At 42.9% G+C, this 27815-nt stretch overlaps 1 protein-coding gene, 1 non-coding gene and 1 pseudogene across 2 annotated transcripts in view; 1 reads left to right on the plus strand and 2 right to left on the minus strand.

Moving 5' to 3' along the window:
- Positions 1-262: 262 nt before the first annotated feature.
- Positions 263-336, minus strand: TRNAT-AGU (transfer RNA threonine (anticodon AGU)). The gene has a single exon. It is a non-coding gene; the product is annotated as a tRNA-Thr (tRNA).
- Positions 337-2349: 2013 nt separating this feature from the next.
- WDR88 (WD repeat domain 88) overlaps positions 2350-27815 on the minus strand; it is a 39995-nt gene continuing 14529 nt past the window's right edge. The window contains exons 2-11 of the mRNA XM_024577426.3: positions 25409-25519; positions 24235-24323; positions 23578-23641; positions 21219-21357; positions 20760-20889; positions 18046-18233; positions 16185-16267; positions 14654-14722; positions 4376-4468; positions 2350-2520 (exon numbers count right to left, since the gene is read on the minus strand). Of these exons, the coding sequence (XP_024433194.1) occupies positions 2350-2520; positions 4376-4468; positions 14654-14722; positions 16185-16267; positions 18046-18233; positions 20760-20889; positions 21219-21357; positions 23578-23641; positions 24235-24323; positions 25409-25519 (1137 nt within the window). The remainder of the gene's footprint in view (positions 2521-4375; positions 4469-14653; positions 14723-16184; positions 16268-18045; positions 18234-20759; positions 20890-21218; positions 21358-23577; positions 23642-24234; positions 24324-25408; positions 25520-27815) is intronic.
- On the plus strand, positions 9741-9855 carry LOC112320283 (small nucleolar RNA U3; annotated as a pseudogene).

Raw genomic sequence — 27815 nt, forward strand, 5'->3', positions numbered from 1 at the left:
GTCGGTTCCTCGCTAGCCTCTGCAACCGGGGGTTCCCATGCGGGTGTCCACTCTGGTCAGTTGCCGAAGTGGAAGACGTGCTGCAGCATTCCGAGACCTGAGGGGCAGACCCCAGGGAGAGTTAGAGCCCATCCCGCCGGCATGGGGTCGGCTAAAATGACTCCTCAGAACCACCTTCACACCCCGAAAACGGGAAGGAGAAGGGTAGAGGCGCCGAATGAAGTTGGAAATGGACAAAAAGGTGAGCCGAGACGCTCGGTTGAGGCACCGCTGGGATTCGAACCCAGGATCTCCTGTTTACTAGACAGGCGCTTTAACCAACTAAGCCACGGCGCCGCCCGCACAGGTACCGCGAGAATCTGTATCTCATTACTATTTACTCCACCAGCCCAACGCATGCGCAGAAGTTTTGCCGGCGGCCAGCGCATGCGTGATGTAGGCCTTTACTCAGGCCGCTGTGGGACACCGAGCTCTGAAGCTCCCCCGGCGCGTGGTGAGCTGGACCGGAACAGGGTTCTCTTCCGGGTCTCTTTAAAGTCCGTGCTGGGCCTTGCCGCCAGGATGGCTTCTTTCTTTGGAGGAAGTTTGGTTAAGGTCCGGGCCTTCCGTCCTCCAAAACTGACTCAGGGAACTCCACCAGGCTATGCCGCGAGGCCGAAGCCCCTCCCGCTCCGGAGATGCCCGCCCCGCTAGTGCGGCCCGGCTGCCCGCTACCCTAGGTGTGTGGGTCGAGGCACACACCCCGAGGTGGTCCCTCGGTGACCGCTCATCGTACCCATCGTACTGGCGCTCTCCTCGGCGGACCACCTCAGCCGCACTCTGACGATTGGTATCAAAGCCCTGTTATCCTGGAGGCTCATCGGCCCGCCTGTCGAGACCAGACCCATGTTTGAAAGGGGAAGAGTCCGGGGACACGGGAATCAAGAGCTTCAAGGCACCTGGGCTACTGGCTTTGGAAAACCAGTCATGGGGAGGATTCTGCTGCCAGGCAAGGCCCTACCCATCCAGGCTTTTCACTTGCCCAGTCTGGGTCTCCTCACTCAGACATATCAGCGACGTTGTCCCAACACTTTATAGAGCCTTTGAGCAACAACAAAACCATACCCTGCTAATCCATTCACCCAGCAATCACTGGGCTAGGAGAGTGTCTTCCACAGAAATGTAAATTTCTGAAAAAATATATATGCACAAGAAGATTCACTCCGGTATTATTTGTAATAGCAAACAAACAAGAAACAACCTAAGTGCCCATCAGTGAGGGCAGTGTTGGTGTAGTAGTCCACCCATCCTCCGCAGAAAAGGGAAGTATACATCTGTGTGTTGGAAAACGGAGACCACTAGCAATAGGACTTCTCTTCTAAGGAGAGCTGAATGTCGGAGAGAGCACGAGTTAGAATTTTGACATGTTCATACATCATTCCGTGAATGGATAACTATTGACCAGCCAGCTCAAGTCTGAGCAGTCACTAGGGTTGTGACTGAGGAGGGCATCATAAAGCATAGGACTTGCCCAAAGAATGACTACAAGGTTAATGTGCTCCTGGGCAGAATTATTGGATGCCAGTCAACTGACACTAAATAAAGCAGTCCTGCAGTTAAGCTTTTAAAATGGACCAAGGGGCATGTGAATGATATTTGACAGAAATCATGTAATACCAAATGCAAAAGGAAGCCCTTTATTTGTCAGCTGAAACCTTCACTTCTGAAGTAATTATGTTGTAGATATGCTGTGGAAGCAGGAAGCAGCATGCTGGAAATTGAAAAGTCTGGAGTGGAGAACATGAAACATTCTGCAATGAAAATGCCCACCACATGCCTGTCTAATCAGACCTTCCTCTGCTCTGGGCAGGTGGCCATCTGGGAGCATTAGACAGGGAGGCATCTACAGTCTCCTTCACAGATGGGACCCCACACACTTTCCTCTTCATTCCACAAGCCCTTCCTCAGGGGCTGCTAGTGCCAGCCCCAGAGGGCTGCCTTACAGGACAACTCCAGAGACTAGAATGGGAATCCAGACATGTCTGGATGAATAAGACATAAGCTTATAGATAACAAAAATGCTTTTGGAATTCACAGGCACACTAGTTTTCCAAAAGGATCTAAGTTTATTCTGCCTAAAAACTAAAAACAAAGCTTCCAATCCCATTCAATAAGGGTGCTGTGGAAAAAGGAAAAAAAAAAAAAAGGTGGAGTGGAGCTGAGGTGGTGGCATGGTGGTGGGAGCCCACTGAGGGCTTGGCCCCTGCCTCACTCTGCCAGGGAAGGGCCCCAGAGAAAGATCTCTGCAGAGCCCTGACACCTACATGACAGGTGGCCTGTACTCAAGTCACTCAAAGGACCAGGTGGCCATCAGTCATCTTTGCCCAGGCTGTACCCGCTTGCTGATGAGTCCTTTTCTAGTGATGATGAGGTCTCCGCTGACACGTGTTTTGCATCCATCCGGCAGAACACACATTTGGTGACTATTTCAGAAAAGATGTCACTTTCATAGTTGGAGAAAGGCCTGTCACATTCTTCACACTGACATGAAATATGTAAAAAGCAGAAAGGAGGTGCTAGTCAGAGGGGATCAAGGCATGCAGTTAGAATTCTCCCACCTGATCCAACCACCTTGGGTTAGGTCAGGGTGAGAGTTGCCTCTCCTCTCTGGGGTCTCTCCCCAAACAAGGGTGGAAATTATAGGCCACTGAGAGAGTGTGAGCACAGGCTTCTTCCTCTCTTCCTCCCAGAAGTTATGCAGATACTTCCAGCTTGTGTCTCCTGCCATGAGGGTCCTGGGGTCTGGAGTGACAAGCCATTTGGCAGTAGGGAGGACCAGGAGGAGGGGTCCAATCCCATCCTCTGCTCTGTGCAGAGCAGAGCTACGGGGCCAAGGAGATATCCTAATTCCTTGACATCCTGGGGACACCTCACTTTTATAAAACCATGAGAAGCAAATAAGATTTCTGAAAAAGCAGGAATTTTTACTAGATGATGAATATGCTGAACATCCTCCATCTTGGAACCTGTTTCTGGCCAAAGCACACAAAGAACAGTGGATGCCACAGCACAGCTCACTCACTGCATCTGCTTCGCACAAACAAGTGAGCAACCCCATGGCCTGGGCTCTCAGGCCATGGGCAGAGGTCTCTCAGGAGTTCTCACCACAACATAGTCCCCCAAGACAAGCCTGCAAGGTGGCATGCCCCTGCTCTGGCACCCCAAGCCCCTGTCCTTTGCCACCCTTGCCTATTTCAGGACCCTGAGGACTAGAGGAGAGATGGGGCAAACCCTGCATGGAGCAGGCCCTCTGAGAAATCCAGCCTCTGAGAAAACCCACTCTTTCTTTCTTTTTTAATTAAACCGTCTTTATTCTACAGTATAATTTCTCATGCCCCAACCCCAGAATGACAGGGGCGAGCACTGCTCTGTAGCCAGTCAGCTTCCAAGCCTGAGGGCCAACATGACCACAAAGGCCATGAGAACCAGCTGGCCACAAAGATGAGGTCCATGTGGGTCCCACCCCTCACTTCCCTGCCCCACAGTGCTATGGAAACTAAAATTAGTCATTCCCAGAAGCAGTGGCTCCCAGCCAGACCTGAGCGGAGACAAGCTTAGGTGGCTGTGGGATTCTAAGGGAAGAAGACTCAAGAGGGCCCAGCATAGACTCCTCAGCCACTTAAGGTGACAGCTAGGTGTCTGCTCTGTGGTCCTATCAGGGATAGGCCTCCACTGCCCAGGGAGAACCTCTGTGGCCAGCCCTGGCCATTCCTGGGGAAGCAGAAGATACGTCCACTCTACCACCACGATCTTTCACTAGAGAAACAGGCACCTCAGCCCCCTCCGTGGGAAATGGGGCACTGGGGTCCTGGCCAGAGGACCAGGATGTAGGAGGCTCACGCAGTGCCTAGCTATGTGCCTAGTGCTCCCTCAGGCCTCATTTCCCAGTCCTGTGCACTCACTCCAGTCCTCAAATACATCAGGATCACTCCTGCCTCAGGGTCTCCACAGTGGCTGTTCCCTCTGCTGGGAAGTTCTTCCCCTAAACATCTGCACATCTCACTCCCTCACCACCTTCAAGTCTTTGAACAATTGTCACCTTAATAAACCTATCCTGTCTACCCTTTGAAACAAAGCATCCTCCAGCACTCTCATTCCCCTTCCCTATGTTATTTTTCTCCAAATTACTTATCACCATGTGACTTACTACATATTTTTCTTATTTATTCGTTTTTCTCCCCTTTTAAAATTTAAGCTCTGTCAGGACAAGGATTTCAATCTGTTCGTTCATGGTTTTACCCCCAGTTGCTCAATAAATGTTTCTTCAGAGAATAAATTAATTTGTAGTAGTAACTAATGAAAGCCTTCATAGTGCTTAATTTTACCCACTACCAACCTGTTTCACCTTTAAGCCCAGGGCCTTTTTGTGCTCCACTACCAAAGGGATGTTATCAATTTCTTCAATATTCCATAGTCTCATCGTCTTATCCTAGAACAAGTTAAATAGCAAACCAGCAGTCACAAAGTGAGCTCGTTAGGCTGGAGAAACCCAGGGAGCTGCATCGCATCAGGCTCTGTGTGGAGAACCTTGACCTGTAGAGGAGCAGAGTTAGGGCAAACAACTGTCTCAATTTCTCCAGCGCCTTTCCAGCTTTTGCTCTGCAAGTCCCATGGACCAGTAAACCCCTTTCAAGGTGCATAAAGCTCTATTTTTCAGCCACGGCCTCAAAAACAGGAGCTGAAAGCAAAATATTTTTAATGCCAAATGGATACACATAGATGATTCACCTTCCATAGGTCAATCACTGTTTTCCACAATTTGCAGTTCACAATCATAGATTATCCATTACAGCACAGGTGGCAAACAGAAGGCCCGTGGGCCGAATCTGCCCCTCCACCTTGTTTTATCCGGCCCGGCACCTTGTTTCTACCCGGCGGCAGCACTGAGCTCTCGCTTAACTGTTAAGGAGAAGTTACATTTATACAGTCCTAAAATTACATTCAGCCCTTTGAAGGCAACTTCAAGGCTAATGCGGCCCCCAGTGAAAATGAGTTTGACTCCCTGGCATTACAGTATTGTGATTCACTCCCAGTGCTACAACTTAATTATCCAACCTAACTGCATTGTAATTCTGAGTTTTAACAGTTTGCCTTTGATTCTACCTATGGATTAATTGCTGTGCTTTCTTTCAAGATAATGCTGGTAGAATTTTTAACATCATGAATGTCACAATGATGTTTTGTAGGAGTAGGGTAATGAAAATGAGAGCAAGTACAAGAGCAATGCCGGCACGACCCAGACGTTACCGGAAAAGGAGGCTATGCACCTATGTTTAATGACAGATAAACAGACACGAAAACTAGACTGGGAGATAAATAACCAGAACAAAAGCATCCTGCACAACATCCTGCAGAAAATAATTAGGGATTAGGTTTGGCAGAGAAGGGGATATGAAAAGCACACCGGGTAAGTGAGTCTGGGACGAGACATGCAAGCTCTAAATTATTCAGAAGTTTTTCATCTTCCACAAAGACACCAATGTAGAAAAAATAAATAAATATAAGGCATCCAGATTGTAAAAGAAGTAAAAAGATGTAATCATATCACATATGGTTTTTGTGACTGGCTTATTTCACTTAGTATGTTTTTTCAGTTTATTCATGTTGTAACATGTATCAGTACTTCATTTCTTTTCGCTGCTGAATAATATTTCGTTGTGCATGTGCCGGATTCTAGTTATCTATTCATCAGTTGGTAACGGTATTTATTTACTCTATTTGAGAATCTATTTGAAGATTACATGACCTTGTACATAGAAAATCCTAAGGAATCCACTAAAAAACTATTAGAACTAATAGCTCAGTAGGACTGCTGGATATAAAAATCAATACACAAAAATCAATTGTATTTTTATATACTTGCAATGGACAATCTGAAAACGCAATTAAATAAACAATTCCATTTAGCACCAAAAGTAATAAAATGCTTAGGAATAGATTTAACAAAAGAAGTGCAAAACTCACAGACTAGAACCTAAAAAAATATCAATGAAACTAAAGAAGATATAAATAAATTGAAAGACTTCTCATGTTCAATGAATCAGAAAATTTAATATTGCTAAGGTACCAATACCCCCCAAAATGATCTACAGATTCAACACAGTCCCTATGAAAATCCCAGCTGACTCCTTTGCAGAAATTCACTAACTGATCCTAACATCCATATGGACATTCAAGGGACCTAGAACAGCCAAAACAATTTGAACAAGAAGAACACTTTGGAGGACTCAAACTTCCATGTGTCAAAACTTACTACAGGCTACAGTTATCAGCACAGGGTGATTCGGCACAAGGATAGAAACATAGGCCCATGGAATAGAATTGAGAGTCCAGAAATAAACCCTCACATTTATGGTCAATTGTTTTTGACCAGGGTACCAAGGCCTAAAATTGTAAAACTAGAAGAACTAGAAAACTTAGATGTTAACATAAGGGTAAATCTTTTTAACACTGGACTAGGCAGTGGTTTCTTAAATCTGACGCCAAAACACAAGCAACAAAACACAAAATAGATAAACTGGACTTCATCAAAATTTAAAACTTTCATGCCTCAAAGGACACGCATCAGGAAAGTGAAGATTTATAAGTGGCCAATAAGCACATGAAAAGATGTTCAACATTAGTGGTCATCAGGGAAAAGCAAATCAAAATTATAAAATACCACTTCGTAACTATTAGGATTACTACAATCAAAAAGAATAAAATTGTTGAGAATGTGGAGAAATTGTAACTTTCCTATGCTGCTGGTAAGAAAGTAAGTGGTCAACACTTAGAGGAACATTCTGGCAGTTCTCAAGTAGAGTAAATGAATGCAGTTACTATGTGACCCAGCATTTCCACTGCTGGGTATATGCCCAAGAGAATAAAAACACAGGTGTTCAAACAAAGAGTTTGAACTTGTTTATGAATCTTCATAACAGTAATATTCATAATAGCCAAAATGGTGGAAATAATCCCATTTCCATCTACTGAAGAATAGATAATTAGAATCTGGCACATGCACAATGAAATATTATTCAGCAGCAAAAAGAAATGAAGTACTGATACATGTTACAACATGAATAAACTTTGAAAAAAACATACTAAGTGAAATAAGCCAGTCACAAAAACCATATGTGGTATGATTACATTTATGTGAAGTCCAGAATAAGCAAATTTATAGAAACAAAAGTAGATTAGTCATCGTAGGGGATGCAATAAGACAAGAAAAGAAAGCATGTAAGATAGGAAATGAAGATATAAAACTGTTCAAAGATGACATCATGGTCTATGCAGAAAATCTGAAAGAATCAGTTAAAAAAGACTCTTGGGTTAAAAAGTCAAATGGCTTCTCTTGGTAAGGGTATTTGTTTACAAGTGCCAGGAAATAATAACTTTTGAAGCCTGCATTAACAGGTTTCCTTTTGCCCAGAGAAGGAAAATAAAAATGAACCAAAGATTATTTTCCGAACAGATAAATGCTTAAGAAGACCGTCACTCAGTCTTTAAGTCTTTTCAACATCTTAGAATTTTAATATTAAAAAAACATGTTTTTCCAATTACAGCCTAGTTTAAGGAATTGTTATTGTTCCCTTTTGTCAGCATTAAAATCAAATGGGAATTAAATTATAATTTGAGAAAAAATATTACCCAATGAGAGTGAATGTAGATGGCTCAATGATTTTTACTCAGTGGGATGTATAATGCAACAGGGACCCTTATAAACTGTATAGGCCAGTACAAATGTCATAAGTGGTGGAAAAAGCTCTTGGGTTTAGCAAGTGATCATAGTGGGGTTGCAGGATAGAAGGTTAATATACAAAACTTAATCATTTCCCTACATACCAGCAATAAACAAGTAGAATTTTAAATTGAAAACACAATAAAATTCACATTAGCACCCCCAAAAATGAAATACTTAGGAATAAATCTAACAAAATATGTACAAAATATATATAAGGAAAACTCTGATGAATAAAATCAAGGAACTAAGAGCATAAATGGAAACATTTATAGATAGAAAATCTAAGTATTTTCAAGATATCAGTTCTTCCCAATTTGATCTATAGATTTAGTGCAATCCCAATCAAAATTCCAAGTTATTTTTGTAGATATTGACAAACTAATTTTAAAGTTTATACAGAGAAGCAAAAAGTCCAGAATAGCCAACACAATAATAAAGGAGAGGAACAACGTTGGAGGACTGATATTACCTAACTTCAAGACTTGCCGTAAAGCTACAGTAATCAAGACAGTGTGATATTGGCAGGAGAATAGACAGGTCGGTGGAACAGAAAAGAGAGCCCAGAAATAGATTCACTTCAATATAGCCAGCTAATCCCTGAAAAAGGAACAAAGAATATACAATGGAAAAATGATAGTCCTTTCAACAAATGCTTCTACAGCAATTAGACATCCACATGCAAAATTAAAAAAGAAACTGAATCTAGATACAGACCTTATATCCACTACAAAAATTAACTCAAAATGTATCACAGACCTAAATACAAAATACAAAACTAGAAAACTCCTAGAATTAACATAGGAAAAAATCTAGATGACCTTGTATTTCGTGATGACTTTTTAGATACAACACCAAAGGCACCACACATGAAAGCTAGACCCCATTAAAACTAAATTGTTCTGCTCTGTGAAAAACACAAGAGAATAAAAAGAGGAGCCACAGGCTGGAGATAATATTTGCAAAAGAGACATCTGATAAAGGACTGTTATCCAAAATATACAAAGAACTCTTAAAATTCAACAATAAGAAAACAAACAACCCAGTGTTTTGTTTTTAAAAAGGGCCAAAGATCTTAACAGACACATCAACAAAGAAAACATACAAATGGCAAATAAGTATATGAAAATACATTCCACATCATATGTCATCAATGATTTGCAAATTAAGACAAGACACCACTACACACCTATTAGAATATCAAAACCCAGAACACTGACGGCAGCAACTAGTGCTGGTAAGGATGTGGAGCCACAGGAACTCTCGGCCATTGCTGGTGGGGACACAACACGGTCACAGCCAACTTGGAAGACAGTTTGGCAGCTTCTTACAAAACCAAATATACTCTTACCATATAATTCATTAATCATACTTCTTGGTCTTTACCCAAAGGAGTTGAATACTTACATCCACACAAAAACCTGCACATGGATGTTACCAGAAGCTTTATTCATAGTTGCCAAAACTTGGAAGCAACCAAGCTGTCCTTCGGCAGTGGAATATTATTTAGTACTAAAACAAAATGAGCTGTGAAGACACGGAAAGACATGGAGGAAATTTAAACGTGTGTTGCTAAGGGAAACAAGCCAGTCTGAAAAGGCTACATACTGTATGGGTCCAATTATAAGACCTTGTGGAAAAGGTAAAACTGTAGAGACAGTAATATGATCAGTGGTGGCCAGGGGTTCGAGTAAGCAGCAGAGAGATGAATAGGTAGAGCACAGGGAGTTTTTAGGACAGTGAAACCATCCTATGTTATATTGTAATGGTGGACACATGACACGCATTTGGCAAAACCCATATAACATAAAGACTTCAGTTAATAATGTATCAATATTGGTTCAATTATAACAAATATACCACACTTAATGCAAGATATTAATAATAATGGAAATAGTCAGGAGGAGGCGTATATGGGAACTCTCTACTATCTGCTCAATTTTTCTGTAAATCTAAAGCTTCTTTGAAAAAATAAAATCTAAAGACTATACTTTCAGGGATCATTTCTATAGTTTGTTACTAAAAAAATAAATCTATCTTTAAAAAGAAAGACACCAGTGCTCCTTAGAAAACAGATCTAGTGATTGCTGAATTGATTTGGAAATACTATCAAATGAACATCCATCGAATCAGTCTTATGAAACTGAGTGTTCGACAGCACAATGCACTTTCCCCAGAGGAGACCACATCCTAATCCACAGAACCTGTGGATATGTTAGGTTCCATGACAAAGGAGAATCGAGGCTGCAAGTTAATTAAGTTCGCTAATTAGCTATTTTAGAATGGGGATGTTATTCTGAATTAACCAGGTGCGTCCAACATAACCACGATGATCCATACAAGTAGAGCATTCAGCCAGAGGACTACGTGGCTATGGAAGAAAGGCACAGAGAGATGCAACGCTGCTGGCTTTGAAGATGGAAGAGGGAGCCCCGTGCCAAGACACGTGGGTGGTTTCTAGAAGCTGGAAAGGGCAAGAAAATGGATTATCCCCTAGAGCCTTCAGAAGGGTCTACAGTCCTGTCGACACTTTGATTTCAATCCACTGAGACCTAATAATCTAAGATATTAGATTTCCATTGTTTGAGTGGTAAAGTCTGTGGTGATTTATTATAGCAGCAATAAAATCCAGTACATTAAGCAACGTTACATTTCCTGATTCAGCAGCTGCATCTAAATGTCCTGTGGGAGAACAAAAGGGGAAAGTCACATTACGTACGAGTACGTGCTGGCCCACTGCAGTGTAGAGCTGTCAGATTTTACCAATACCATACTTTCTACAGTATATCAAGTGATTTGTCCAATCATGGCAACAACCAAAAAAATGTGTTTTGTCCAATTATGGCAACAACAACAACAAAAAATGTTCCTCCTAGCTCTTAGATACTTTGATTTGAAAGTTGGAGTTTCTGCCCTGTCTGGTGTGGCTCAGTGGACTGAGTGCTGGCCTATAAACCCAAAGGTCACTGGTTTGATTCCTGGTCAGGGCACATGCCTGGGTTGCAGACCAGGTCCCCAGTTGCGGGTGTGCAAGAGGCAACTGGTCGATGTTTCTCTCCCCCTCTTTCTCCCTTCCTTCCCTCTCTCCAAGAATAAATAAATGAACTCTTAAAAATAAATAAATAAAAGTTGGAGTTTCCAATCATCTTCTTGATTTCTGTGAAAATTTTAACGCAACTGCAGAGAACATAAAACAAAAGCACGTTGACATCTTCTCCAAACACAAACTAGACGTTTACATATTCAGCAGACAATGCAAATGTAAACTTTGGCAAATTCTATTCAGTCTATTAACTTCTTACCAAAGTAAATGAAAAGATCTTACCTGTTAAATGCCCTGTATAACATGCACACAACACTCCTAAAAAGGAGTGTGATTTGCTTAACTGTGATGTTGGGTCTTTAATAATATAAGTTTTTAGTCTGTGAACAAAAAAGGACTGTGTAATAAATCTGACAAGCTCAAGTGACCAAAAGTAACTTTACAGGGTAATCTGATCACAGATTCCTAACTGGGAAGGTCATGGTGGGTAGTCATCATTCCCCAGGCCTATAACTTTCTTAATTAAAGGTTTATCTTTACCTTAAGCAAGCCCTCCTATTTAACATTGTGCCAAAAGTTCTAGTCAGAGCAATCAGACAAGAAAAAGAAATAAAAGGCAATCAAAGTGAAAGGAAAGAAATAAAATTGTCTTTGCTTACAGATGATATAATCTTATATTTAGGAAATCCTAAACACACCCCAAAAACCTGTTAGAAATAATCAGCAAAGTCAGTAAAGTTGCAGGATACAAAATCAACGTACAGTTGTGGACTTCCCAGCAGTGACAAGCTTCCCACAACAACATGCCTCTCGCTAAGGATCTCTTTCATCCCTCTCCAGAAGGGGAGAGAAAACACTAGAAGTGCCTGGTGCAGAGCCGCAATTCCTGCTTCACAGGTGTGAAATGCTATGAGATCACCACCATTTTTAGCCCGCACAAAGGGTAGTTTTGTGTGTTGGCTGCTCCACTGTCCTCTGTCGGCCTTCAGGAGGAAAAGCAAGGGTTACAAAGGATGCTCCCTCAGCAGGGAGCATCACTAAAAGCACCCTAAATCAAGATGAGTGTCATCCATCCCAATAAATACATTTTGTTTTTTGTAATCAGTTGTGTTTTTATATACTAATAATGAAAAAAGGATAAAGAAAACAATCCCATTCACAATCGCATCCAAACAATAAAGTACTTAAGAATAATTTTAATCAGAGAAGTGCAAGATCTATATACTGAAAACTGTAAGATTTTGATGAAAGAAGTTCAAGAAGACACAAAGAAATGAAAAGATATTCCATGTTTCTAGATCAAAAGAATTAACAGAGCCATCCATGGATTTAATGAAATCTCTGTCAAAATTTCAACAGCATTTTTTATAAAATTAGAAAAACAATTCTACAATTTTTGTAGAACCACAAAAGACCCTGAATAACCAAAACAATCCTGAGAAAGAAGAACAAAGCTGGAGACACCATACTTCCTGATTTCAAACCATACTGCAAAGCTATAGTAATCAAAATAGTGAGGTACTGGCATAAAAATAGAGAACCCAGAAATACACCATCACATACCCAGTCAACTAATATTTGACAAGTGAGCCAAGAATATTTAATGGGGGAAAGGTTAGTTTCTTCATTCTTTAAATGGTGTTGGGAAAACTGGATAACCTCATGCAGAAAAAGGAAATGGGACCCCTATCTCATACCACTTACAAAAATTTACTCAAAAAACATAAGACCCAATATTGAAAAATGGGCGGAGGAACTGAATAGACATTTTTCCAAAGAAGATGTACAAATGGCCAACAGGTACATGAAAAAGGTGCTCAATATTACTAATAATCAGGGAAATGCAAATAAAAACCACAATGAGGTATCACCACCTCACACCTGTTAGAAAGGCTATCACCAAAATAACAAGACATAAGTGTTGGTGAGGATGTGGAGAAAAGGGAACCTTTGTGTACTATTGGTGGAAGTGTAAATTGATACAGCCACTATGGAAAACAGTGTGGAGATTCCTCACAAAATTAAAAATAGAATTACCGTATGACCCAGCAATCCCTCTTCTGGATATATATATATCCAAAGGAAATGAAAACAAGACCCCAAAGTGATATCTGCCCTCCCACATTCACTGCACTATTCAAGACACGCAGTAGTCGGGATGTGGAAACAGCTGCAGTGTTTGTCAGTGGGTGAGTGGACAAAGAAGATACGGCGTGTACACACCATGGAGTATTATTCAGCCACGAGAAAGAAGGAAATGCTGCCGTTTGCAGCAACATGAACAGACCTTGAAGGCATAATGGTAAGTGAAATAAGTCAAACCGCGAAAGGCAAACACGGAGTCATCTCACTTAGACTGAAATCTTTAAACACCAAATTCATGGAAACAGAGTAGGGTTTACCAGCGGTGGGGATGGGAGAAATGGGGAGATGCTGGTCAAAGGGTGCCAACCTCCTGTTACAAAATGAGTAATTTTGGGTGATCTAATGGACAGCATGTTGATTTTAGTTAATAATGTTGTATTATGTGAACGAAACTTGGTAAGAATATAGATTATAAATTTCCTCACAACAAAAAAGAAATGGGAATTCTGTGACATGACGGAGGTATGAGAGAATGCTGTGGTGGTAATCATTTAGCAATATATTAGTGTATCAAATCAACAGTTTGTATACCTTAAACTTATATAATATTAGGTGCCAATTATGTCTCAATAAAGCTAGAATAAATAAATATATAAATAAATGCAACTAATATCTAATTAACCAATCCTATTGTATTTATATTCTTTTTTATAGTCTTACATATATGTATGTTAAGAATATACAATGATACAGCCTAAAATTTTTAAATATACAGTAAAGACTATTTTAAAGTCTAAATAAATTGTTGTATCAGAGAACAGAAAGAAACATTATAAAATATTTTTATATTTTCTTAAACATATGTTTAGTTAGTCCTCCTATTAAATTACTACTAATTGCTGCTGTTAAATAGTCCTATTGTTTTGTTTAAATAATAGCATTTATGTAACAAAAAAGTAAAAAAAAAACAGAACAAAATATAATTTCAAATGAACTCTCAATTTTTGTATTTTGTTTTGTGTTTTTACTTCTTTCTCTTCCAGCTTTACTGAGACATAACTGACATAATCATTTTCCGCATTTTTATATTAAAATAAGAACTTAATTTATTAAAAATTATATACACATATAATTTTTATTATGTATTATTTACTCTGGTTTTTCTGTCAGGTGCGGGGGTATCCTGGATTGGCTCCCTAACAAGTTGGTCATGGAAGGCAGAGTCTTGCCCACAGTCTCATAGATCTAGAAACTCCCAGGCTGCAGAATGACATGGCTCTAATAAAGGTGGGGGGCCAGGTGACTCCCCACTTCTCTGGTGCTCACACCTGGAGGACAGCCCTCGGGATGTCCTGGGCTAGCTGTTATGTGCTGTTGGAACAGGAATCCCCGAATGTAGTGAGCTAGGGAGGGAAGACCCATCTGGGACCTCAGGATGGTCTCTGATGCTTGTCTGCAAGCTGATGCCTTCCCCGCCAAGGCCCCTTGTTGGCTTTATCACTCACCAGTCTGGCCAGGCCCTTGCTCCAGCAAAACTCAAATGTCCGTGGTTCAGACACAGAAATACCTGGCAACTGCCCACATGAGCAGACGGAGACACCTGCCTTCCATGTACAGGCAGCTCCCTGGATGGGGAAGGCCTGGCCAGGTGTGGCCCTCAGACTGAGTCTGCCCAAGAATTTTACCTGACAATAGCACTCCTGTTATCACCAATTCTCACAAAGGCAATAGAGAGTTTACGTTACTCCAAGGTTGGCCACTTTTACCTTTGAAGCAGACAGGATCCATTTCTTGTTGTTGCTAACGGCAACATCCATCACCCAGTCATTATGGCCCTGATGCAAAATAGAATTTTAACAAGGACCTCTAGGAAAAGCTTTTGTAAGAAAAATGAAAACAAAAACAACAGAAAGGTGAAGAACCCAATGTTGGTTACATTTAAGAGTAACTAATTGTGCCTCTCGTTTCACCGAGGACATTTTGGTGGAATGTAAAGTGTAAAGGCTTGTGATACACATGTATGTCTGTGTGTGATCTTAAACAGCAGGGCGGGAAAGAATTGCTGCATTCCCAGCTGGTACCAGAGCACCTCTTGCAGGTTTTTGCTTGCTTTCTTTGTTCTAGGAAATACTGCTCAGAGGTCCATTTGGGGAGGGAGCTCTGGCCTTCACGTGACTGCAAACCTACCCACTGCTCCTTAAGCAAATGGAGGATTGTTCTCAGATACAAAGGAGCTCAGAGGAGACAGATAACGTTCATTGCTGGGTCAGACACTTATTACAGAATCCTTATAGTTCTTTGGCCTTTCCCTCATGGAAAGAGGTGGACAGTGAGGCAACATGGTTTGGTAGGAGAACAGGGAACCAGAGAGAAGGTTAAACTTTGAACAAAAGGACAGAAATTTGAGGGTGGAAGAATAGAGAGATGGGGGAGAGGAGAAGAAAAGTGAGTAAAACAAACTAATAGGGGGACAAAGGGACTTAATGTAAAGCACAGGGAGGTTAAACATTCAGTTTTAAACTATTTATTTGCTATGTGTGCCTCTGCAAACTCTCAAAGAAGAGAGCTCAGACAGACCGGCCCTCCGAGCCTGAATGTTATGGCGAGCAAGGGGCATCATCTACATCTGGGTCACAGGGAGCCGAGAGCCCAAGACTCATGGATGCAGGCACTCCCAGCCAAAGGTGGCCAGGAAATCCTGGGATCAGGGAGTCCTCAGAAATCCTGAACAGAAGCACTGAAGGAGCCAGTCCTGGGACTGCCTGGCCACTGGGTTCTGGCTGTGTTGGCTAATCCATCCCCTTATTATAGCGCTACTTTGAGTGGAGTCTTCTCTAACTTGCGGCCAAAAGTGCTGAATTGACACCCTCCATTGTGGAGCCCCACAGCTTTCTGTGCATGCCCTATTATGGCATTCAGCCTCCTGCACAGTAATTTCTGCTGTTCCTAGACACTTTCCCATCTCTGAGTTTTTGCATTTTCTGTTCCATCTGCCTGAAAGCCCTCCCCCGAGATGCTCACTCATCCAGTCCTTCCTTGTCATCCGTTTCTCAGCTCAGAGGCCACCTTCTCCATGAGGCCCTCCCTTCCCACTGACTGTGGATTAGTCTCTGCAGTCCCTATTGTGGTTTCTCCATTTCACTCGTCACTGTTGGTGACTTGTTTGTCCTTCCCCACAGAGGTGTCAGCTCCATGGGTGACTTCTAAGTCTGCTGTCTCCCCAGCACCCAGCACCCAGCACCCAGCATGGAATGACTATGGAATGAAGCTCAGATGATCTGATGCTGACACTGGTACCTTCAAGGAGAGCTTCCGGTAGCCTTCTCCTACGTCCCAAATAGCCACAGTCTTGTCAAAACCTCCAGACACAAGAAAAGATGCTGCAATACAAAATGAAAGTCTTGAGGGGTCATCTTCCCCAGCCAACTGCTTCCTCCTGTGGTGAGGAAAAAGCAGACTGAGGCTGCATTAGTGAAGTGCCTCGTGGCTCCCTCTGGAGACACTCTCCTTCCTGGTGGTTCACCCACCCCCAGTACAGTCAATTCTCATTATTAATGGTAGTTATAGTCTGTCAACTCATCGCAGATGCTGAATTAGCAAATACTGAACCACTGCTCCTTAGGAAAATATAGGGTTAGGTTCCTGTGAGCCTCTGGTCACAACATTTCCTTAACCAATCAATACATAACTTCGTTTTATGTCTGTTTCTGTTTAAAAACACCTTACCTGATGTATATTGTTTATTCATTAAAAGTGGACTTCATGTCCATCAGCGCTATAACTCATGCCTGAACAGAGCTTCTTTAACATGTGTTTTCCCCGTAATGCACATCACACCCTGCTTGCACTTAGGGATGCCGGACAGTGCTTTGACATGATGCTAGAGCTCCGTTTTAAACAGCAAAATCACCAGCTAAAAGTTCAGACTGCCAAACGTGGCACTAAATAGACCACAGAAAGTACACTTTATTATAAGAGATGAAACAAGAAGGTAGCGAGTCACCTTGTTCAACTTGAGCTGGAAATGTGTGCACAGGCTAACTCAAACTTTTTGCTGCATTTCACATATCCACGAGTGACCACAAAAGTTCCGTGATTATTGACTTTAGGGTTGCAAATAAATTTTAGCTAGTAGGCAAATTTACAAATATGGAGTCCACAAATAGCAACAACTGCGTGCAATTCTGAACCCAATAAAGCCAAGGACAGAAACTGGTGGGGTGCCTCACAGTGGGGTCTGACTTACACAGAGGCTGCTTCTGAAGAGCGAAGGTTATTCAGGAAAACCCTTGCATTCCTCAAGTCAGACCCTGATTGTCTGTGTGTGCTGGATTGGTGCCCCCCACACACACTCCATGAGGATGGAGGAGTGTAAGCTTTGGCTCCTGGGTATCGGGAGCGGCCACTTCCCCCACTGGGGTTGCTACCATGGCAGCTTCCTGTCATTGACTCTGCCCACATCCATGCCCCTTCATCTGGAATTAGCCTACCAATTTCCCTCGCCCAGTATCAGCCTCTCTGGTTCAGAGTGTACTGACTCTAACCTATAACTCTGGGGTGGGCAAGTCAGTCACACCTGGCCAATCAGTACACTTCATCACGTGCTAAAGTGATTAGTTCAGAGATGGGCATGTGGCCCAAGCTGAGTCAATGGGAGTCTTCCATGGGACTTGTGCTGGCATCATCAGAAGGAGCTTCTTTCCCCAGGATAGTCAGCAGCCAGAACCTCCGTTGTCCTGAACTATTTTGCACCTGAGGCTATTTTGCCTACTTGGAGAGAAATGCCAGTATAAGAAAGAAGCTGGTCTGAGGGGCAGAGTAGAAGAGTTGGCTCCCCAAGAGCATTGTCTGAGTGTCTGGACCCAACCAAACCTGAAGTGAGACCTGTTCCTGGCCTTTCCCATCACAGGAGTTAATGAATTTCTTTTGTTCTTTTTTTTCTTAAACCACATTGCGTTGAGTTTCTGTCACTGACAAACTTGTGCCTTAGACTTTTCCTCCTGGCTTTTTGTTCTTGTAGAAGATAAGTCCACCCTCCTTGCCAGCAATACTGAAAATCATCTCTCCGTGCTAAGAAAAGCCCATGTGAATGAAACATAAGGAGCTCTGCCCCAGCGCTCCTACAGGTGCAGAATCTTTCTATATGTTCATTACTCACTGTCTCTGGCAAAGTGGCAGGAACTCACAGAACCTTCATGGCCCTGCATCAGAGTCACACAGGCTCCACGGTTTCGAAACTCCCCTGTATGGACATTCCATATTTTTAAGGTTTTATCCCAAGAGCTTGTACACAGGAAATGGCCGCTGAAGGTGAAACAGCAGTTTGAGATTGCGTTGGCGTGTGCCCTGAAACAGAGGTGGAAGGGCCACATGCTAGCTCTGCGCTCCTGGAAAATCTGAGGACACACCTATTGGGGGGGGGCGGGGGGGGGGCGGTGACGGGAGAGAGCTTCGGAGCTCCTTCAGTCACTGCCTACCACGGTCCAGTGAGTAATTGCTCTCTGACTGCGCCACACTATTCCAGGATTTCTCAGTCATGGCGATACTGACAGTTTGTACTCAGTAACGCTTTGAGGTAGGGGGCTCTTTTGTACATGGTAATATGTTTTGGAAAAGAAAAAAATCCGTCACCATTTTACTGCTTTTTTGTTTGTTTGTGATCTTCAAAGTATTTTTCCCATGATTCTCATCTCCAGTTATAAACAGAGTTTTCAAGCAAACCTATCAACGTAAATGAGCATCTCTGAGTAGTCTGATTCACAAAATCAATCATTTTACCTGAGGAAAAGTTTGGACAAAACTGAGAGCTCAGGTCAGAGTTTTGGACACTGTTTCAGTTCTCTGAAATGCACAAACTGAGCAAGATCAAAGGCAGAAAAGTCAACTTCCCAGGGGTGTCCAAATCCCTGTGCCTGGTAGAGTGGCTGAGAACCATGCCAGCAGCCGGACAGTCATTGGTGTGGAAACCAGGGCTGTGTCTATTTTCCAGGAGGGGTTCTCATTTCAAATCAATCCACTTCTTCTTATAAAGACCATTTTTCTTAGTACAAACACTGGGGAAGTGCTTGTGTTGCACATGTACTTCTGGACAAGACAGAGTCAATGCACTTCGCTCCATTCCTCCTGCCAAGTACAGCTCACAACACGGGCATTCATAAAGCAAGCAGAAGACTATGAAAGTTGGAGAAAAGAAGGCACACCAGGTAGGGCTCTCGGGACCCAAGGATGGCATGCTGTGGGTCCATACGGTTTTCTTTGTGCTTCATGTATCCTGGACTGGGTACTAGAAGCTTATAATCAATTTTCTCTTTTAAAAAACACCACTATGAGGAACACAGAAACAGACCACCAAGTAAACTCGTTCTCCCTAGTCAAAGGGAGAGCCTAACAAAACAGAGCACCTTTAGACAATATCCACCTTATTGTAGCCAAACAGATTGGAGAAGACTGCGGTTCCATCCCCAGCCCTGACAGCAAAAGCCAAGAAGGAGCTTAGACCTTCGCCCTCGCCAGGCTGCAATGAGGTGGCCTGCTGAAATGGAAGGTTTAAGCAAGACAGACTCCCATGATGTAACACCCAAAATGTCCAGGGTTCAACTAAAAATCAGTCGTCATACTAAGAGCCAAGAAAATCTCAACGTAAATGAGGAAGAGAACCAACAGATGCCTACACTGAGATGACCCAGATCTGAGAATTATCCAACAAGGACTTTGAAGTGGCCATCATAAAAATGCTCTAATGAACAGTCATAATCATGCTTGAAACAAACAAGAAGATAGAAATCCTCAGTAAAAAAAAAAAAAGTAGAAGATATAAAGAATGATCAGGTGGAAATTTCAGAACTGAAAGATACAATAACCAAAATAAAAAAAACTCAGTGGGGAGGATAGAAGAAAGCATTAGTGACTATGAAGTCAGACAATATAAATGAGCTTATCCAAAAAGTCAACTGAAAAAAACCCAGAGCCTCAGAAACCTGTGGGATCATAACAAAATATCTGAGCATGCGTTTCATCAGAGCTCCAGAAGGGAAGGAGACAGTGGGGCTGAAAAGTAATCAAACAAATGACACCTGAAATTTTACCAAATTTGGCAAAAGACACAAACCTATATAATTCCAAATAGGAAAGCTCAAAGAAAGCTATACCCAGACACATCATAATTAAGCTGCTGAAAACAGAAAACAAAGAAGTCTTGAAAGCAGCAGGAGAGAAATGACGCCTCACCCATAAGGGAAAAACAATTTGAATGGCAGTGGATTTCTCATCAGAAACCTTGGAGGCCAGAGAGAGCAACGTGGCAGTTTCAAATGCTGAGAGAAAAACCCTGTCAACCCAGATTTCTATATCCAGTAAAATTATCCTTAAGAATGGGGGGAAATCAAGACATTTTCAGATGAAGGAAAACTAAGAGACTTTATAGCCCTCACACCTACCCTGAAAGAATGGCTAAGGGAAGTTTTTCTGAACAGAAAAAGAGCAGTAAAAGAAGGAAACTTCAACCATCAGGAGGAAGACAGAGAGTAGTAGGTAAAAGTATGGGTAACTGCAGTCAACTTTCCTTTTCATCTTGCGTTTTCTAAATTTATTTTTATAAATATAACAAAGTATTTATGTTTACTCCTTGCAAGCCCCAATGTCAGTTGAGATTACACTGGCTCACACTGCAACAAATGCACACAGTTGGCGGTCTCCCCAGCCCGTCCTCCTTCTTCCCTTTCTCCCTCTCCGGCCTCCTTGTAGCACCCACAGCCAAGCTGGAGATGCCCAGCATGGACTCGGCCCCACAGGCTGAAAGTGTGCAGGCCAAATCCAGCATGGATGGGGACCCCCTCCCACCTCTCTGCTCAGCCTCCTGGGGCCCCTCCTCACTGGGTGATGGTGAGCAGTGTGGCCTGGGATGTAACGTCCCAGATCTTGATGCTCCTGTCCAACGAGACGGAAGCCACCTTCTGGCTATCAGGGTCAAAGCAGCAAGCAGTGACTGGTTTTTTGTGATGATCTGAGGCACAGGGAAAGGGTCTTGTCATGCTCATTCCTCACTCCAAGTCACATGCTTCACACGGCCCAGAGGCTCATACTACTCCCCAGACAGTGACAATATTCCAGAAACACACTTCCAGTTTTCTCTGGGATCTATTCACTCACATATTCCTGAGTGCCTCCCACGCATGTCAGGCTTTGAACAAGGAACACGGCAGACCCACTCCTTGTCCCAGCAGAGCTCCCAGTCTGATGGGGATTCACCCTTGAATGGGTAACACCCCACAGCATGCCAGGGGCCATGAGAGGGGTCGAGATACCTCACAGCTCCCGGCCATGCAAACTCACCCCTGATGTGTGACACAGTTGTGGCATTTTTCACGTCTGTTATACAGATTCCGTGATCCACATCCAAGCCTGAGGCCACATATTTACCATCCGGAGAAAACTTACAGGAGGATATGATGCTTTCATGACTGATCTTCCACTGAAATAGGGCAACAATCAAAAGGTTGTTTTCTCTCTAGCCCAGCTGTTCAGTAGAGTTCTGTGATGATGAAAACTGTCCAGTATCCTAGCCTCTGGCCACACGTGGCCCTTGAGTGCTTGTAGTGGGCTACTGCAAATAAGAAATTGACTTTTTACATTTATTTGGTTTTAATTCATCTATTCAGTTAATAAATGTAATTAATTAATATGCATCCAGGATAGATGAACAAGGATTAGAGGAGCACCCCACAGAACTGGCAGCAAGGTTCTACTGATGGCGACTTCATTCCTGTTCATTCTGGTAAGCAAGTGGTGTCACCTGGCACCATAGACCAGACACTGCAGCCCCAGTCCCTCGAGCAGCTTAGTCCCCTGGGGAAGGCTGGCACCAGACCACAGTAAGGGGCCAATGAGCTGCCCAACATTCTAGGAAAGGAGGATCTGTGTACCTGTTACAATTTCTAGTATCACCATGGCAACAGTTTTAAAATATGCCCACCAATTATTTGACAGTCCTCCCTCCCAAAGGTGGAACCTAATTCCCTGCGTCTTGAGTGTGAGTTGGACTTGGCAACTCACTTCTAATAAACAGAATATGGTAGAAGTGATGCTCCTGAAAGAAACCATGGCTGCCTCGCTGCTCTCTCTTGAGTCATTTGCTCTGTGGGAGTCAACTGCCATGTCCTGAGGACACTCAAGCACCCCATGGACAGACCACGTGGAGAGGAACTGAGGCCTCCTATCAAAAGCCAGCATGACAGCTCCTGGAAGTGGGTCCTCAGCCCCAGTTGAGCCTTCAGATGACTGTAGTCCTGGGTGACATCTTCACTGTGACCTCACAACCACCCAGCTAAGCTGCTGCTAGATTTCTGACTGTCAGAAACTGTGTGAGAAATAAATGCATGTTGTTTGAAGCTGCTAAGTTTTGAAGGAACTTACCAAGCAGCAGTGATAATGAACTCGGCCCCATAGGTGGCGAGTGGCACGGATGGCTTGTGGAACAAAAGTAAATCAAAGTACTAAAAAAAACATTTAAAGAAAAGAAAGCATCCCAAATAGAAAAGCTGGCAACAAGAACAGGAAATTTGTAAGAGAAGAAATTAACACTTGGGGGAATGCTTAAAGATCAAAGCTAGTCTAATTTTTCACCTACAAAATCAGTTAATTTTTTAAAATTATGATACCTGGCGTGTGAGGGTGGGAGATAGTGGGCTCTCCTCCAGTGCCCCTAGGGTATGAGTAGACACAGATTTCCAGAGGGTGATTTAAAAAGCACCGTGTTTCTGTACCAAATCAGCAATAAAATCCAGCTATACATCCAAAAAACATTGGTGCACATGTATAAAAATTATATGCAAACTTTCCTCATTGTGTCATTGTTTATGATAAAGTGAAAAGAGCTTCAATGTCCTATCACAGGGAGAGGTGAAATACGGCAGACCTATCTGTTCCATGGAACCCACGCACACATTTTAAAAGATGACGCTGATGTGTACTTAAATGATACTACGTTGTTAACAGAACATACTAGTCTGTGTTCATATGTAAGCATGTATAAACATAGGAAAAGAGAGCAAAATCTCTGGGGGTTTTAAGGTTTTATATTTATAATATAGGCTTATCCTGTCTTTCTAAACAAATTTTACGATGACTATGAATTGATCTTTGCACTGAGAGAAAGATTGTATTTTTAAGGAGAAAAAAGAGGAGGAGGGGAGAGGCGAGGCGACGAGGGGCTGCTGGGGGAAGGGACTGGACCGGAGACCCTGAAGAGATGCCTGCGCAGGGCAGGGGCTGCCTGGGCACCAGGTAGCAGACAGAGGGGATCTCAGAGTGGTTTGGAAGGATGGGTGATGCTCCCTCCAAGATGGAGAGCAGATTGGGAAGGGCCCAGAACCTTTTGCTCTGGCCAGGTGGCCTTTTCCTGTGGCCTCATCAAATCCAGACACCTCACAGGGGAGGGTCGCTTTCCCTCAGACTGAAAAGCCATGACCTCTTACCCCACCCCACCCCCATCCTCCCCGGTATCTGTCCTTCAAGCAGAGCCCCCTTTTGCCTGCTCCAGGAAGCTTTCCTTCCCCAAAGCCCGCCCTCTACCATCTTGGGTCCTGGAGAAAATTCTTTTTTCCTGGAAGTCTGGTTTCTCGCCCCACCCAACACCCAGCCCAAGGCCAAGACCCTGTGCCGCCGTGTCTCCGCCAGGGCAGGGCGAACTTACCAGCAGCGTGCCTGTCTCAAGGTCCCAAGTCCTCACTGTCTTATCGTAGGCTGCTGCGACAATTCTGGAAATAAAATGATGAGCATAGGGTCTTTATGACAGAGACATTATGCATATGGTTTCCTCACAGAAAAATTTGATAATTTAGGACCAAGATTGCAAATATTAGAGGAATTTCTGTAAAGATGCCCCATGACTCTCCCACCCCCCTAAGAGCAGTGGGTTTTCGCTGAAAACAGAGAGAACTTAATGCAGAATCGTCACTCCAGCACCATTTTCTTCCTTCCTCCCCCAGCCGTCCAAATCCTTTCTTTCATGTTCAGGCATTAAAGGTATCATCCCATCTGTTCCACAGCTGACCAACTTCTAAAATGATATGTATGTCTCACAAGGATCAATCACTTAGCGGAAAAATAATTTAATAGACAGCCTATTTCACTCTGAAATGTTTTATTGTACATTTCGTAAAATAATAAACGTACCTTTGTCTTGTTATATTGCAAGTTTCCATGGCAATCTTTGTCCCCTACGTAAGATAAATTTCCATGACAGTGAAATTCCCATATTATTTTTACTCAACTGTCCCCGGTGTGCTGTACGCTGGCCTGCCTCTTCACTCCCACTTTTCCTGACCAGTGCAAGGGAAGGAAAGGTCACCTTCTGCTGTCAGCCGTGACACTGCACTCTAAAACAGGAGCTTTGGGCCCGTGCTCAAAATCCCGAACAATAGATCCATCCACAGCATCCTCAAATCAACAGGGGAGAGGGACAGAGAGCGAGAGGTCACTGAGGCGCTGACTGAAGTTGTGAGCTGAGCTCCACGTCTGCCCTGAGCTTGTCTGCCACGGCAAAGTGTGAGGACCACGTGGTCCTGTGACTCCTGGCCAGCTCAAAAAGGTGAAGGGACATCACCCAGGGCCACACAGCTAGTGGGTCCCAAATGTGGGGTCTAAACCACTTAGTTCCCAAACCCTCCTGCTTAGTCTGCCTGGCCTTGGCACCCACCAATGACACAGAAAATGTTCCTCCAAGGTCATCTGGAGAGTGAGAAGCTATCCTCCACCCAGTCACCTGAACTGGAACCCAGGAACCAGCCTTGACTCATTCCACCCTGTCCCTCTCCTGCCCCTGAAGCCAGAGGACAAAACAAAACTCAGAATTGATTGTCTTGAGCCAGCTGCACCCACACGGTCATCTGTGGCCTAGCCCCTGAGGAACATTGCCATCCACCAGCCCTGCTCCTGACTGATCAGCAATGGCCCCAACAGGCCTGCCAGGGTCCGCCGGCTATGCCCAGAAGGCTTCAGAAGAGCCCTTGGGGACCACCTCTCTGCAACCTTGTTCCCTTTGCCCCTGCTTCCTGCATTTTGGGACACTGACCTCAGGCCTGCCTCTACCAACCTGCCCTCATCAACAGGTCCCAGGCCTGGCTACATTTCTATCCTCTGTGACCAGCCAGGCCTGGTCATACCAGGTCTGTGGGTAGAACTCAAGTTTCCAAGTGAGAAGGAGACCCAAAGGAATGGCATAACCCAGACACTCCAGCTGGGCCCTAGGCACTACCGGGACCCTCCAAGAAAAGGTGAGGAACTCCCAGTCCAGTGGCCTTCACCCCCTGCTCCCATTGTTTCCAAATCAACAGTCTAACAGCAGCTACACTAACTTCATCTTTCTCCAATGGCTTGACACTAGTGTGAGCCCTCACTTTGCTTCTCCTTGCACTTTGCTCGGAAAAGCCCCTCCAACTATTTGTGATCCTTGCGAGCCTAGAAACTCAGTACTGGGGACTCTCCACGGGGTGCTTTGGTTCCACTAACATGAGGCCACCTACCCACAGCTTCACCGTGCAGTCATAGGAGCCGCTGAGGAGTTTTGTGTCATCCACACAGAAGTGACAAGAACTCACAATGTGCTGGTGTCCAGTCAGAATTTGAAACGGGACCTGAAAAAAGATAAACCGAATGAATCCAGCAGGAGGGTGATGAATACAAGATCAATATTTTTTTTTACAAGATTCAGCTTTATTGCTTTTATACCAGGATGCCGGATCCTGGGTCAGAACAGTGCAGAAAAGTAGCTATAAAAACGAGTCAAGATGCAAGTACTGGCCTTATACCCAGAAGAGAGTCACTTACAAGGCTCAGCAGTGTAATGTGAACAACTCAAAGAGCTCATCCGGATGGATTTCTTTTTACTTTTTTCTTTTTTAAAAGAAATATTTCAGATATTTTAATTTTTTCATATTTTTTATTGTTGTCCAAGTACGGTTGTCTCCACTTCCCCCCACCACTCCCCACCACCCCAGCCATTCCCCCCTCCCACCCTTGATCCTACCCCCCTTTGGTGTTGTCAATGTGTCCTTTATACATGTCAAAATCAATATTTTTAAAAATCCATTGTATTTCTATATATTTGCAATGGACAATCCAGACAAAACTAAGGAAAAATCATGTATAAAAGCATCAAAATAGGAATAACTTTAACCAAAAAATGTAAAACTTATACTCTGAAAATTGCAAAACATTGTACAAAAAAATTTAAGAAGACCTAAATAAATGGGAAACCATCCTATGGTCATGGATTATCAGATTAACTATCATTAAGATGAAACTAATCCCCAAGCCTGGCCAGTGTGGCTCAGCTGGTTGAGCATTGTACTGCAGAGTAAAAGGTCACAGGTTTGATTCTGGTCAGAGCCTGAGTGGTGGGCCCAGTCCCTGATTGGGGCGTGTGCGAGAGGCAACTGATCGATGTTTCCCCACATATCAATATTTCCTCCCTCTCCTTCTCCTTTCCTCCCTCCTCCTCTCTCTAAAAATAAATAAACAAGATGTTTAAAAGATAAAATAAAAAATAAATATATCCTCTGGTGAGGATTTTTTAAATTATTTTTTAAAAGAAAATAATCTCCAAAATGATCTACGGATTCAAGTTAACACTATCCCATCAAAATTCCAGCTGAAATTGACAAGCTGATCCTAAAATTTATATGGAAACTCAAAAGAAGCAAAATAGCTTAAACAATCTTGAAAAAAAGCAAAGCTGGAGGACTCACAAGTCCCAATTTCAAAACTCAGTGCATAAAAAGTTACAATGATCGAGACACTGTAGGACTGGCATAGACATAAAGACCAATGGAATAGAACTGAGAATTCAAAAATAGGCCCTCATATTTTTGGACAGTTGATTTTTGACAAGGGTGCCTAGATAATTAAAGATGGAAAGAGAATAGTCTTTTCAACAAATAATGCTGGGAAAAGTGGATATCCACATACAAAAGAATAATGTTGGACTCTTACCTCACACCATATACAAAATTAACTCAAAATGTATCAAAGACCTAACTATGAAAGCTAAAAGCACAAGACTCTTAGAAGAAAACACAGGTATAAATCTTCATGAACTGGGATTAGGCAATGGTCTCTTAGATATGACACTAAAGCACACACAGCAGTAGTGACAACAACGGTGATAAACATTACCGAAAGTAAAAATTCTTGTGCTCCCAAACACAACATCAAGAAAGTGAGGAAATTCACCGAGTGGAAAAAATGTTTGCAAATCATACATCAGATAAGGAACTTGTATGCAGACTATATAAAGAGCTCTTAAAACTCGACAATAAAGTACTCACACTACCCAGGAAGTGGTATAGTGTTATTTGAAAGTGGATTTGGATTAACTGTAAATATATTGCAAACTTATGGGCAACCACTATAAAAAAGTAAAAAAAAAAAAAAAACCCACTATACCTGTTATGCTAACAAAGGACAGAAAATGGAATCACATAGAATGTTCTATTAAAACTGTAAAAGACAGACTAAAACAAAAAACAAGGGCAATAAATAGAAAACAGTAACAAGTACAGTAGATATTAATGCAACTATATAAAAAATCAGTTTGAATAATTTAAATCCACGAATTAAAAAGATAGAGATTGTCAGAATGGATTAAAAAGCAAAAGCTAACAATATATCTTCTACAAGAAACCCACTTTAGATACAAACACACATACAGATTAAAAGTAAACATGGAGATTAATGTATCATACTAACACTAATCAAAATAAAACAAGAGTAGCCCTAGCCAGTGCAGCTCAATTGGTTGGAGTGTTGTCCGTAAACCAAAATGTCACAGGTTTGATTCCCCATCAGGGCACATTTCTAGGTTGTGGGTTTGGTCCTGGTCAGGGCACATCTGAGAGGTGGTCAATGTTTCTTGCATCAGTGTTTCTCTCC

The sequence above is a fragment of the Desmodus rotundus genome, chromosome 12, assembly GCF_022682495.2.
Source record: "Desmodus rotundus isolate HL8 chromosome 12, HLdesRot8A.1, whole genome shotgun sequence".
NCBI lineage: Eukaryota > Metazoa > Chordata > Mammalia > Chiroptera > Phyllostomidae > Desmodus > Desmodus rotundus.